Source organism: Cydia strobilella, chromosome 23 (assembly GCF_947568885.1).
Source record: "Cydia strobilella chromosome 23, ilCydStro3.1, whole genome shotgun sequence".
NCBI classification, from domain to species: Eukaryota; Metazoa; Arthropoda; class Insecta; order Lepidoptera; family Tortricidae; genus Cydia; species Cydia strobilella.
This window is the reverse complement of record NC_086063.1, coordinates 2,899,106-2,912,040: the sequence shown is the minus strand read 5'-3', so window position 1 is coordinate 2,912,040 and position 12,935 is coordinate 2,899,106. Positions and strand designations below refer to the sequence as shown.

At 39.3% G+C, this 12,935-nt stretch overlaps 1 protein-coding gene across 1 annotated transcript in view; it reads right to left on the bottom strand.

The window, feature by feature from the left end:
* The window catches only part of LOC134751693 (ALK tyrosine kinase receptor), a 43,528-nt gene that overhangs the window by 5,462 nt on the left and 25,131 nt on the right, over positions 1 to 12,935 (bottom strand). Inside the window, exons 18-30 of the mRNA XM_063687137.1 lie at positions 12,744 to 12,855; positions 12,218 to 12,319; positions 11,707 to 11,923; positions 10,906 to 11,118; positions 10,342 to 10,509; positions 9,122 to 9,316; positions 7,421 to 7,539; positions 6,418 to 6,524; positions 6,074 to 6,157; positions 3,489 to 3,553; positions 1,977 to 2,071; positions 1,369 to 1,498; positions 58 to 178 (exon numbers count right to left, since the gene is read on the bottom strand). Of these exons, the coding sequence (XP_063543207.1) occupies positions 58 to 178; positions 1,369 to 1,498; positions 1,977 to 2,071; positions 3,489 to 3,553; positions 6,074 to 6,157; positions 6,418 to 6,524; positions 7,421 to 7,539; positions 9,122 to 9,316; positions 10,342 to 10,509; positions 10,906 to 11,118; positions 11,707 to 11,923; positions 12,218 to 12,319; positions 12,744 to 12,855 (1,728 nt within the window). The remainder of the gene's footprint in view (positions 1 to 57; positions 179 to 1,368; positions 1,499 to 1,976; positions 2,072 to 3,488; positions 3,554 to 6,073; positions 6,158 to 6,417; positions 6,525 to 7,420; positions 7,540 to 9,121; positions 9,317 to 10,341; positions 10,510 to 10,905; positions 11,119 to 11,706; positions 11,924 to 12,217; positions 12,320 to 12,743; positions 12,856 to 12,935) is intronic.

The window sequence follows — 12,935 nt, the reverse complement described above, 5'->3', positions numbered from 1 at the left end:
AAAGTAACAGTTTTTGGCCAAAAACGTAGAAGCGCCTTAAGAGATTTCTGGACTCACCGCCGGCCCCGGATCCACAGGCCGCTCGGGCCGCTCCGAGAACGAGGTTTCCCATACAGCCGGCCCGTCTTCCGACGCCGAGTCTGAGTCTACTGAACCGCCGTCCACTGAACTTAATAATCTGTGAAATAAGTCAATATTGTAATCATTACTGCTCTTCTGAATGTGAAAATGGTCACTTCATTCATAGATAGAAGATCATAATAAATTATATCTTGATACTTTTTGACAGGTAACATTCCGTCGACCAAATGATCAGTAAATGAGTAAATTCTCTAAGTCTTTCAAGCTTCGTAGCTTCACTCTTATTTTAACAGAAAGTCTAAATCTGAGAAATATGTACCTATCTCGTGACAATGACTTTGATCTTCAGTTCTACATAGTAAATGAGTGCCATGAGTAAAGGAGTGAAGTGGGATGTCCCACTGCAGACTGCAGCAGCAATGTTGCTGCGACTATTCAACAAAATTAGTGGTACAAAATCTACAAATGAGGTGCATCACTAGTGAAACGCAACACTATACACGCTTAACAGTGGTAGAAGCGCGTTGATGGATTAGTTGTCGTTTTAATATTCGGCATTCGTCACATACCTATGAAGATCAAAAGTGCAAGTTAGTTCTCTCGACAGCTTGAATGAAAGAGAACTGAATTGATGGAGGTGGCGAAATAATCTTGATCTGGTGCAATTAGCCTCATGCATGAAGTTTATATTTGAACGAAATATGTTTTATTCGGATGTTTGTTACCGTTATATCATTTTACAAATGCATTTCCGTTTTTAAATTACCATTTAATTACTTAAAATTATAAATAAAAAGTACAAAAATTTGCCCGCGAAAAGCTAGCGAGCGAAACGCTCGAAACGCCACGTGACGTCACGCGTTCGACAGATTAGTGTCATTAGTAGCAAACGTCAGTTGGGCCGCCCAACGTGTGACGTCATCACGCTCTGTCGAATTCGCGCCAAAAATTATGAGCGTTTGAACCGCTCAAAAATTTTAAATATTTTAAATATTTTTTAATAAAATAATGTTAAGGTATTACAAAAGTATTTTTATCATTTCCGGTGTTCCAACGATATAAATTATGAATCCAAAAATAAAAATAAATTCATGCATGGAGCTAATTGTAAGAGATAATGATGTACCTGTCAGTGGAGTTAGACGGCAGAAACTGTGGTGGTGTTTGTCTCGGCGGCGGGAGTAGCAGCCTCGCGCCTTGCGCCGCCGCTGTCGCGCCGCGACGCCATTGGAATGTTGCCATATCCTTGTGATGCTGTCGAGCGAGCGTTAGTCTAATGATATGTACCTGTCAGTCGAGTTAGACGGCAGAAACTTTATGGTGGTGTTGGTCTCGGCGGCGGGAGTAGCAGCCTCGCGCCTTGCGCCGCCGCTGTCGCGCCGTGACGCCATTGGAATGTTGCCATATCCTTGTGATGCTGTCGAAGGGACGAGTGTTAGTCGTTTTCTAGTAAATATTGTGTCTTCTAAATCCTATTCATTTTTGCAGTTTTGAATTAGGAAAAATTTGACGCAATAATTTTTGTCTCTATGGAAAAGGTCGTCCAAGTCGGTCAACCCTCCATACAAGCCCAAATCTTTTTCGCGTCTAATAATTTTTTCTTCTACTTTTTCCTAATCAGAACATCATGGCGAATATGCCCTAAAACGGACCCCCACTATTTTTGTTTTGTAATTCTATTATGTCTTGGCGCAGTCGGTAGGATCGAAATAAAAACCTATCCACCTAAGTCCCGATGTCTTTTTAAAAGGACAAAATCAAATTGAATTTTGAACTATAATGGAATAAACAAGGTTCCAAATTCATAACTGCAAAAATGACTGGACCTTAGGAGGTTATACATTCACATGTCAAACTGCACTTACAGAAATGTAATATCGTTATAGTATTCTTACCTTTCAGTAGAGGTGGATATTGTGAATCCTCGATTCCTGGAAGGTCCGGCGTCGCCGTTGGCGATTTGCTATGAGGCAGCAGCTGATCCGTTGAGCTATAAATTTATATAACACGTTATATAACCGCCTATTTACTTACCCCGTGTCCATTCATATATTTAAAAAATATATACATTTTCATTTCTCAGAGATGATTCATTATCATTTCGATATAGGAACATGCTTTCATTGATTGGATAATACCTAAATATTTCTACTATACTTTTCCATTTACTAGATCATAATTTTCAAGATAATAACATTTATTTTACAAAATATAGTTTTTGAAAAATCATTATCATTTTCCAAATAATCATCATTTCAGTGAACATTAATCTTTAGAGCAACGTGCTTTGCAATATCCAAGTATAGAAGTGACATCTGAAAAAATATTGGAACGTAGAATATTGCAATTAAATTGGGTTACTTTTAAAATATTTTATTATTCTTTTATAGAGGAAATAATATTGGTTAGGAGTAGAATCTTTGGGGTAAAATTGACTAACACTAATCATGCTCCAGCCATAGTCTCTTGGCTGGTTCGGAAACTTTTCTTTTTATGTAAATGATTGTCTAAATATTTTAAAATTTAAAACCATTTATAGAATGTATACTTATGATGATTTATCAATTATTATTTTCATAATAACATTTCTATTCAGTAAAAATGAACACAAATTTCCCAGTATAATAGATTATTTATATCTAAAATATTTAGTCAATCAAACATATGCCTTTTATTTTATCACTAAACAACATTGAATTATAAATATCACAGAAACATTAAATATAACAGAAATTGTTAGTAAAAGTTTGATTAAAAGGCTGACAGACATTTACAAATTATACGCTAGTTTTTCTATGTACAAATAGGTATTTTTTTAATTACTTGGATAATCTAGCCGGATAAACGGTTCGATGATATTGAATAATATAATAATTAATTGTATTTTATGTATGTACACCGAGCAGCAAAATTGCATGAACAAACAATGAGTCTTCCGGCTGACAAAAACTTTTAAGATTCCCATAACTACTTAATTTGTTACTTCATAAAAAGATGAAAAAATTAAGTAGAATAATAATGTCAGAAAAACAAGTAACAAGAAAATACTTATGAGATGTAATCCTATAAGTAGGTAATATAACATAAAGTGTAACATTTAGAATCAATTGTCGGTTGTCAATAAGGTTAAGGTTAATTTAATTTTTAATTTAATAAGGCACTACTGCAGATTGCGCCATTGCTCATCAAAAACCGACAAGGCTGCATACCTTTAGCCGTAAAACGTCACAGATATCCTTAGATGTCTTGCCAGAAGCGGTTAATTTTTATTTTTTTCTTTTATATAAAGATTTGTAGTAGACATATTGGTCGATAAAATAATAGTCACAGATAAAGACAGAGAATTAAATTCGATGTCAGTTCATTCATATATGCTTGTCAGCCATTGTCGGAGTCGGCGGGGTTACCTAGAGGTCGGCGGCGGGTCGGCGCGCGGCGTGGGCTCGAGGTAGTCACACGAGGGCGGGGCGCGCTGCGAAACCACCCGCGTCAGTCTCGGCCCGGGGAGACAACCCCCAACCCCTTACTCTTGGTCTTTGGACCTTATCAACACCTACGCCCCAGACCATGGTCTTTGATAACCTTACCTACAACTGCTTCGCAGGCGTTGCGAAGTGAGTCGTCAAACCTCGTAGGATAGGTTTGATTATTTAGCAATTACTCTTCCCCTCTACCTGACCTACAAGGCAATCACAGGCCACAGGCCTTCTTGAAGTCTTAAACAAGCTTACAAACCGAGTCCCAAAATTTAACCAATCCCACATAGCTACTTTACCCGACCTCAGCTGCTCGCGGGATACATTCATTCGAGAAACCTTAAAAAGCAATCCAGCAATGTAGATTACGAAATACTTTATTTTTATTTTTCTGAGAATGTGAGGAAGTTCTGAGTTTGACACAGTAATTTTTTTAGCCCCGCCATTGAAGATTATCAGGCTAAACATCTGTTTCCTAGCATTTCCAATCGATCTAATTTCATCAACGTACCTCTCAGAAGACAATTGTAATTTTAAACAAAGACCATGGATATAATTTAAACAATTTTATTAATTCTGCATCAAGTCTCCCCGGGCCTCTCACACAATCTACTCGTGCAGAATTACTGGCTCTTGCAAAACTATTATCATTTCAATTGTATTTGCCAAATATTTGATATATTTTATTTAAAAAAATGACTAATGAAATGTAAAATATTTAAATAATCATTTTTCGATTAAGAGGCATCCCACATGGGCTAAAATAATTAGGAATTCAATACCGAAATTTCTATGGTCACGCATCATCCAAAATTTAGGTGCCATAGAGATTCCGGTGCTTAATTTCTGATGATTTCCGCCCGTGTGGGCTGCGTCTTGATATTGTTTTTTATTTAACAACCCCAATTGAACCCCAGGCACGCAATTTTGCAAAATCCAGCGTAAAAGGGAAATAGGTAAATAAGACAAGAAATAGGTAGATTCCCGCTATAGCTACTAGGCAAGTAAAACACTTATTGAAGTATCGTATCCAGAGAGATTCCTTGAAATGTCCGCCGAAGCATGATTCGAGATGAAAATGATTTAGTCATGTTAAAAACAAGATTAAATGACATGCATGAATGATACATTCCAATGAATCTCCGTCTAACTACGAGGGTCTATTTTCTAAGTTCCATTCCAGGACAGGGAGGAAAAATAAAAATATGAGCTATAAATGCCATAATGGTGCATGCCAAGCACGGCTTTTCACGGATCTAACATCGATACTTAACAGATTAAATAATAAGGGCCCAGTTACTTGCTTCTAGTAGCCAGAGCGAAAACGTTTGGAAAAAACAAAGTCACAAATTAGTCTTTTTTTTAGAATTCGCTTTTTATTTAGAGGTGGGTAAACTCAAATTTTAGCCTGTCTTTACATGCATACAATATTTTTTTATCGATTTCTTAAAATAGTAATGTAGGTCCTTAATCATGGATTTATAAATGTAAAGACAGTACAAAGGGGCGATTTAAAAGAATTTTCTCTAAATTATTGGATTATTTTGTCATTATTAATATGAGGCATCGCTGGTGAAAAATTATACACGAAATGATTGACACTTTCATTTCTTATGATAAAAATGAAAGTGCGTAGTGGTATAATATATTATGGTAAATATGTTTTATTAACTATAATTATAATCTTTAAAAATAAACAGATTTTTCAAAAACTTATAAATAATAGGCAAGACTTGGGTATATTATCCGCACCTGTTATTTAATTTGTGATTAAATAGTATTTTTTACAATTGTGATATAATACAGAGCTTCTCAGTCGAGTGCCGTGTTTAGGCCACGAAGCGTGCTGAGTGACCTAATCAAGGTACGAGATTGAAAACTTGATTATATCACTATTGCCTACTGTAAACACTACTTTTTCTACACGTTAAAGAAAATTAGATTAATATCTCAGTAGTACAAAAGACATCAACGCGTGCATAATATATGAATAGGTATTACTCATGAAATAGTCGCGCGTTGGTGTCTTTTCCACTGGACTGCGGCGCCACGTTATTGGTCAAATTCATTTTTCGAAATGAATATTATAGTTGAGTTGGAAGCCCATACATGAAAAGTACCCAATAACAGTTTGGTATACGATAATTCAACCATTACAGTCGACAAGTAGAAAACAGACTTATAGCTTAAAAGTTAGTTTTGTGACAACACATTTTGTGTCGTGTTATTTTTGGACATAAAATCACAGGTTCCAGTTTGAACCTGTAAGAGGTAAGCACTAAGCAATGATAGTACTTTTTTTAATCGATGTTCAAAGTGCTTGCATAAAATAAACATTCATAAATTAATAAAAATGTATTTTTAGGCGCATACCTGTCAACAAAAAATAAAACTGCAATTTTATCACTTAATAAAATAAGTTCGCTAAAATTCGAATTCAAGGGATTTTTGTAAAATTTTTCAGCCATCAATGCCTCATTTACCTAGCGATGTATGACATAAAGCTTAATACATACCTGCGGGCCATTGTTGAGCTGCACCTCGGTCGGAGGTAACAGGGATCGCACCACGGGGAGGGGCGCGCTCACGATTTCTGGGTCCTGATGCATATTAAGCAATATAGTTTCACTTTCGACCTCATAGGTAACAGGGTACTTTGACACTTTCCTACTAAGTAGTCAAACCTTTTATACCTAGCTGTTTGGTATTAATGTTCTGTTTCTCATTTTTTGTTGTCACAAATACTTAAATGTCTTTTATCTTTTACAAAAGCATTAAATTAAATTAAATCATAAAACCACATTAATCGTGTTTACCCTTTGGGTACGGAACCCTAAAAAAAGGGTCCTCTGTAACAAACCTTTAAGAAGCACTCGAGCTGTATGAGCATGTTGGCGAACGAGGGCCGCTCCGAGGGCGTGGGGTTCCAGCAGTCGCACATCAGTCGGTAGATTTCTTGAGGACAACCTGGAGTGGCATACATTAGTTTTAAACATGGATGTAAGTAAAGGGAGGTAGATATCAGAATCAGAATTGGAACAATATTTATTACCACAAAAAAAACTAAGTACATGAATTTAGGTACATGAATGATTGGGCAATGGGCTCCAATCTCAGCATATGCGAAGCACTCCAAGCAGACGGCCTAGCGCTGGTTTTCAAACTGGATCCTTGAGATCGGTCGGTCGCAGGTTAACGATGACCGATATCAACGATATGACACCCGGTGCTCGATCGTGAGCCATCAAATATAGGTTCCGGAACCTATATTGAGTAAGTCGTACGGCTGACTCCAATGTGTCAAGATTGTCACAATCATCTACTAAATATTGCCTGCAATTTAGTTTTGTCAACTATGAACGTCACGCGTCTATTATTAATAAAAGGTAATTGGTTTTAAAACCAAAAGCAATCTTGCTGGCATTTTTTCTATGTAAAAAGAGCGGAATTTGTGACTACTTTCTGTTAGATCTACTTAAAGGAGTTACCATCAAGGCTCTGTTTCTTGTAGAAGTACTCTTCTCTCTTATTGCTGTCTGTCTGACTTATTTTCAGTGGTTTGCGAGGCAGAGAAATAGTTCAAGGATAGGGTCCCTGGTCCCTGCTTGTTATTAACCTTTTGAACGCTTTTCCTCAAGCGTCAAGACGTGGCCTACACGCCAATAAAAAACGAATATAAATCGTATTTGTCAGCAGGACAATTGCTTTGACAGCGTCCGCTATGACCACTTTTGTGGTCGCTGGCGTGGCAGGCACGATAGCACACGACCTATTTAGTGGCTCTTGGCGTTCAAAGAAGAGTTCCTGGACGCAGGGCCCGACAAAACAAACAAATAAGTAGTTCGGCAATAAAAAAAACTGACCATAGGGTTTTTCGAGCCGGCCGCCGCTCGACACCATCTCCATCACCTCCCTGTTAGCGCAGCCCGTGTACGGCATCACGCCCAACGAGAACACCTCCCATAAAAGCACCCCGAAGGACCTGCATGGGATCACACATCACCGTTTTATGAGAAATGCAACTTCCATCGCGGCGTTTAAAGTTATTTTATAATTATCAAGATTTTTTTGATCTCCCTATAATTCTTTAAATCAAAAACATATCGCAAGAATATGTATGTTTTTAAATAATATGTATTTTTGACAGTTAGAATGTATGTAATAAATGCAATTAATTTATATAATATTATAAAAATGATGTGATATTTAAAATCTGTAACTCTGTTATTAATAATAAATTTTATTTTATTTTTATGATCATAGGTACATTATCATTGTGAATACTTAAAACGTTAACTGTCCTCATACTCAAACTCAAACATAATATTTATTGTTATTATACAAAATGATATAACAAAGTCAAACGTCACTTTAAAGTTGTGAACCCATAGTGGAAGCACGGACTCCTGAAAAAAAAGGTTCATGACCAGTGGGCAGGAAAAGTGTTAAAACAGACTGGAAAGAATAGGCATTTATTTGAGACCTAACCGTCCGGGATCAGGAACTGTCAGTTCTTTCTGACATACTTCGGTGACCATTGAATTTTGACTGAGAGTAAAAGAGAAAGATCCCCGCAATTTGCGAATTTCGGTTTTCGCGGTTATAGCCCTGAATCCAGACGTGTCTGTGATGCCCTGAGAATATGCAACTAGCAACCCAAAATTTAAATTCGAATATCACGACAATATTGACAATATTCGTTATTCACAGTCTTGGAGGATATAACCAAATGGAGACGCCTTGTCTGTAATTTTCTGTACAAAACAGTCTGCCGATTTTTGCGAGGGAGGGGCACGACAAATGTATACGTAACGAAATAGCCATGTCAGATAAACGTCAGTCCATACAATGTGTATGACCATTGGTCATAGTTTCGACAGAGGGGAACGCCTGTTAATGGCTACTCCGTTTGGTTATTTTTTAATATTATTTATTTAATAAAATACAGAGTATTCTTAATATATTCATAGTCCCGCAAAACTCAATAAAGAGTGACTGTGGGGTCATCAGTCTCTAGTTACTAGTAGTGCAATTACTACAAAATATTGAGGTAGTGTATTTTTAACATAGATTTCAATTTGGACTTATTATTTTCACATCTTATGGCTTCGTGGAATTCTTTTCCTAAGGGTTCTATCCCCGTAGTAGTTATTAATTCTAGGAACGCATAGTTTGCCTGAAGTCACAGCCCTTGGGATGTGTGTATGATGATATATATGACCGACCGACCATGCCCGAGGCGCGGGCGCCGGTGGCGGCAGGGGGGGCGAGAAACGTCGGTGGACAGTGCGGACGAACCATTAGCGAATGACGTAGTGAGTGTTGTGTGCAACCCATCATTTGACAATAATGCCGTAAACGAGGGTAGTTTCTCGCCCCCCCTGAGCGCCGAGTCATCGGGCGCGGAGGGCTGCGGCCCGCAGTCTGCGCCGGTCCGTCACCGTCGACGCAAGCTCCTGATGACGCTACTCGGTACGGAGTGAAACATGTCGAGCGTTTTCGACTTAAAATACGTGAGTGACCCGTTATTAATATATTTAATAATATTTTCAATGAAAACTCACCAGACGTCCGTCTTAATGGTGAACACCCCGTCTATATAGGCCTCGGGCGGCATCCACTTGATGGGCAGCATGGCCTTGCCCCCCTTCTTGTAGTAGTCGGCGCGGTAGATGTCGCGCGCCATGCCGAAGTCCGCGATCTTGACGACGCGGCCCGGCCCGCGGGACGACAGCAGGCAGTTGCGGGCCGCGATGTCTCTATTACATGGTTTTTTTTTTCTTTTATTACAAAAAGGCAAGCATTTGACCGCAATCTCACCTGATGGTAAGTGCCGATGCAGTCTAGGGTGGATCATGCTTACCTAAAAGATGTCTATTCACTCTCGATTTAAAAAGATCCAAGTTATAGTGAACTGGGAATAGATTTGCGGGAAGTGAATTCCACTCCTTAGCCGTTCGCATGATAAAGCTGGAAGCATAGCGCTTAGTACGAATCAGTGGCAGAGTAACGACGTAAGGGTGAAACGCAAGTCCGCGTCTAGTCCCACGGTGGCAGAATGGAGATGCGGGGATTAGATTATGTAATCCCATATAGTCATTGCGCTAGTTTCCGTCCATGTTCTAGTTTTCGTCCACTTGACGGATTAGCAAATAACACATTTCATTTTTAATTTGCTACTTGCGAAATATCATTTTTATGTAGATAGATATATTGTTAAGACATGTAGGATTGCAAATTTCGTTAAATGGACGAAAACTAGCGCCATGACCCTATGTTGCTTTCAATTGTGATCTCCAACTTGGTATCTTTATGGCAGTCCCTCACATTCGTACGAACGCGAACTCGCATTTGCGAATGGTTATGCGAATATTTTTTGATTTATGATATTCTTGTTTTCTAAATCGTGAAAGGACCTTATACGACATATGTTGAAACGCGAACCGATTTGCGCTTCACATTCGCAAAACGACTATCTGAAACCCTTTTACTTGAGTAAAAACGTGCACACATTTCAAAAATGATCGCACAAATAAATGTAATAATGTTGTGTTCCTGCCGGTGAGTAAGGTTGCCAGAGCTCGAGGGAGAGGAGTGTTAGGGTCGGCAACGCGCATGTAACTCCTATGGAGTTGCAGGCGTACATAGGCTACGGATACTGCTTAACATGAGGCGGGCCGTATGCTTGTTTGCCACCGACGTAGTATAAAAAAAAGTAAATATCTCGGATTCTACAATATTTAATCATCTCCACTTCATCAATTTTAGTAAAAACATCACTAACCTGTGTATAAATCGGTTGGACTCCAGATACTTGCAGCCCTTGCACACATCTATTGAACAGAGGAGCAAATCCTTCATAGTGAGCACGCTCGCCCGCTCCGGCCTCGGACGAGACTCCCGAAGGAAATTCTTGAGATCTCCTCCTGCGAGGAGCTCGAGAACTATGAATCTGGGGGCAAAAGAAATCATCATCATCATTTTAGCCTTCAGTCGCCCACTGCTGAGCATAGGCCTCTTTTCGTGCACGCCACTTATGCCGGCTTATGATCCCGGTCCTGGACTATCTAAAAATGTCGCGCGAAGAAATTTTAAGGACACGAATTGTTGGAAATTAAATCTCACCTGGGATGACTATCGAAGTACACTCCAATGAGATGCACAATATAAGCGTGTCTAAACTTGGCCATGATGGCGGCTTCCATGAGAAAGTCGATTTCCCCCTGTCCAGTAGATAATTCTGGAAGGATCTTCACGGCTACTGGGAGCTCTTGGTTTTTGGCCTTAGTCAATAGAACCAAAGATCTGGGAAGTTTCCTTAAGCCATAGAAAGAACCAAAGATCTTACCTAGGATGACTGTCAAAGCACACTCCAATGAGATGAACAATGTTAGCATGTCTAAACTTGGCCATGATGGCGGCCTCCATGAGAAAGTCGCTTTCCGCCTGTCCCGTGGATAACTCTGGGAGGGTTTTTACTGCTACAGGGAGCTCTTGATTGTTGGCACCGTGGCGGTAGAGGCCCTGGTAGACCTCACCGAAGGCGCCTTGCCCGAGGGCTCTGGAAATATAGATGAGATTTAATCAGCTAGTTTCTTATAAACAAAAAATATAGGACATTCTTACACAGATTGACTGTACTCAGACAACGATATATATAATATACAAATACATAAATACATAGAAAACACCCATGACTCAGGAACAAATATCTGTGCTCATCACACAAATAAATGCCCTTACAGGGATTCGAACCCAGGACCATCGGCTTCACAGGCAGGGTCACTACCCACTAAGCCAGACCAGTCTTCTTATGAATTAAAACATGACAGAATATTAATATAAAATTAGCTTCCATACTTATTCAGATTTGATTGATTTTTACATCATAGAGATGTAGAATTTTTTTATGTTTCACTCGGTGGCAAAGTTTGTTTAATTCCTCGTGCCAATATTAATACCGAAAAGCGAAAGATTGCAAAATTGAAGCACGATCGTAGCGAGTGGTTAGAAAATGGAATCTTGAGTGTTGCGAAGGTTTCAAGGCACGAGGGTTAAACCAACTTTGTCCCTTGTAAAACAATTAACTAATGTCGCTAGACACCGATTGTGCATTAACCAACGTCCGGAATATGAATTGAATACTCACTTAACCAACTTCAAGGCTTCTCTCGAAACTTGCGGTAGTCCTCTAACATCGATCCCTTGAGGTAGAATATTCTCGCTCCCATAGTGAGGGTTGAAAGCCATGCTCAGAGGGTTCTCAGTGCCTCCGGGTGCGTTCCTCAGTCGGTGCAACTGGACTTCTTGTTCGAGGAGGTGCTTTTGACGGAGTTCGGACTCTTTCCTACGCTGGTAAATGTTGTCTGTGGGAGAGAGATGGAATGAAATATTAAAATAAAATGTCACGCCATTTCCGAGAGGTTCTGAGATATAATGACAATAGGGGTTTGGATCAAGATTTTAGAATAAGTAAACTCTTTTTGCGCCATTATATCATAAAACTGTGATTTTTTGTTTGTAAGAACGGGCCATTTCTAAATGTATTTTTCGGGACTCGGTGACAGATTGACGGACAAACTATTTTGTTGACGATGACTCTATCATTAGTGTTGGCATAATTGTAAAATAAACATACTTTGTCAATGTCTGTTACTTACACATGTATAGACACCCAATGACGAATATCAGCGCGAAGATAAAACAGAATACTCCGAGCACCCACACCAACATGTTGGACATGTTCGTCCAAGATTCTTCCACTGTAACAGAAAAAAATACATTTTAATCATTCAATCTACTGACAATGTACTGCACTTGAAAACATGGCTGCGTATTTTATCTGATTATACCAAGACTATTATGTATGTATGTATGTTTCGTAGGGTTGTGTTGTGAAAAAATATAAACATCGACACTAGAATTCATTTACTTTAAAGTCACTGCACCTACTTAATCTTTCTGCCCGCGCAGCATGGTTTCCCCTATCCCTAAGTCCGTTACTTTCGCACTCACATACTTGTTAGAACGTGACAGGCATGGTGATAAGCGTACCGTGCTACGACTCCTGGTTTAACCCATTGGTTGACTGGTAGAGAATGCCTTAAGGCATCAAGTCCGCCTTTTGCACCTTCATGTATTGTGCAATAAAGTTTATAGAAATAAATATGAAGGGGTACCACGTACGTATACACTTGGTAGGGTCGTTGGCGTCAGTGGTCCAGGTGGAGGGGCAGTAGCAGCGCACCTCGCTCCGGTGCTCGTTCAGCGCCACGCAGCGGTAGGCGCAGCCGCAGTCCTGCACACGGGAACATGAGCCCATATAACCATTCCGGTCGCAGAAATCATCAAAGTAGTAACTAAATGTCAGATATGTCG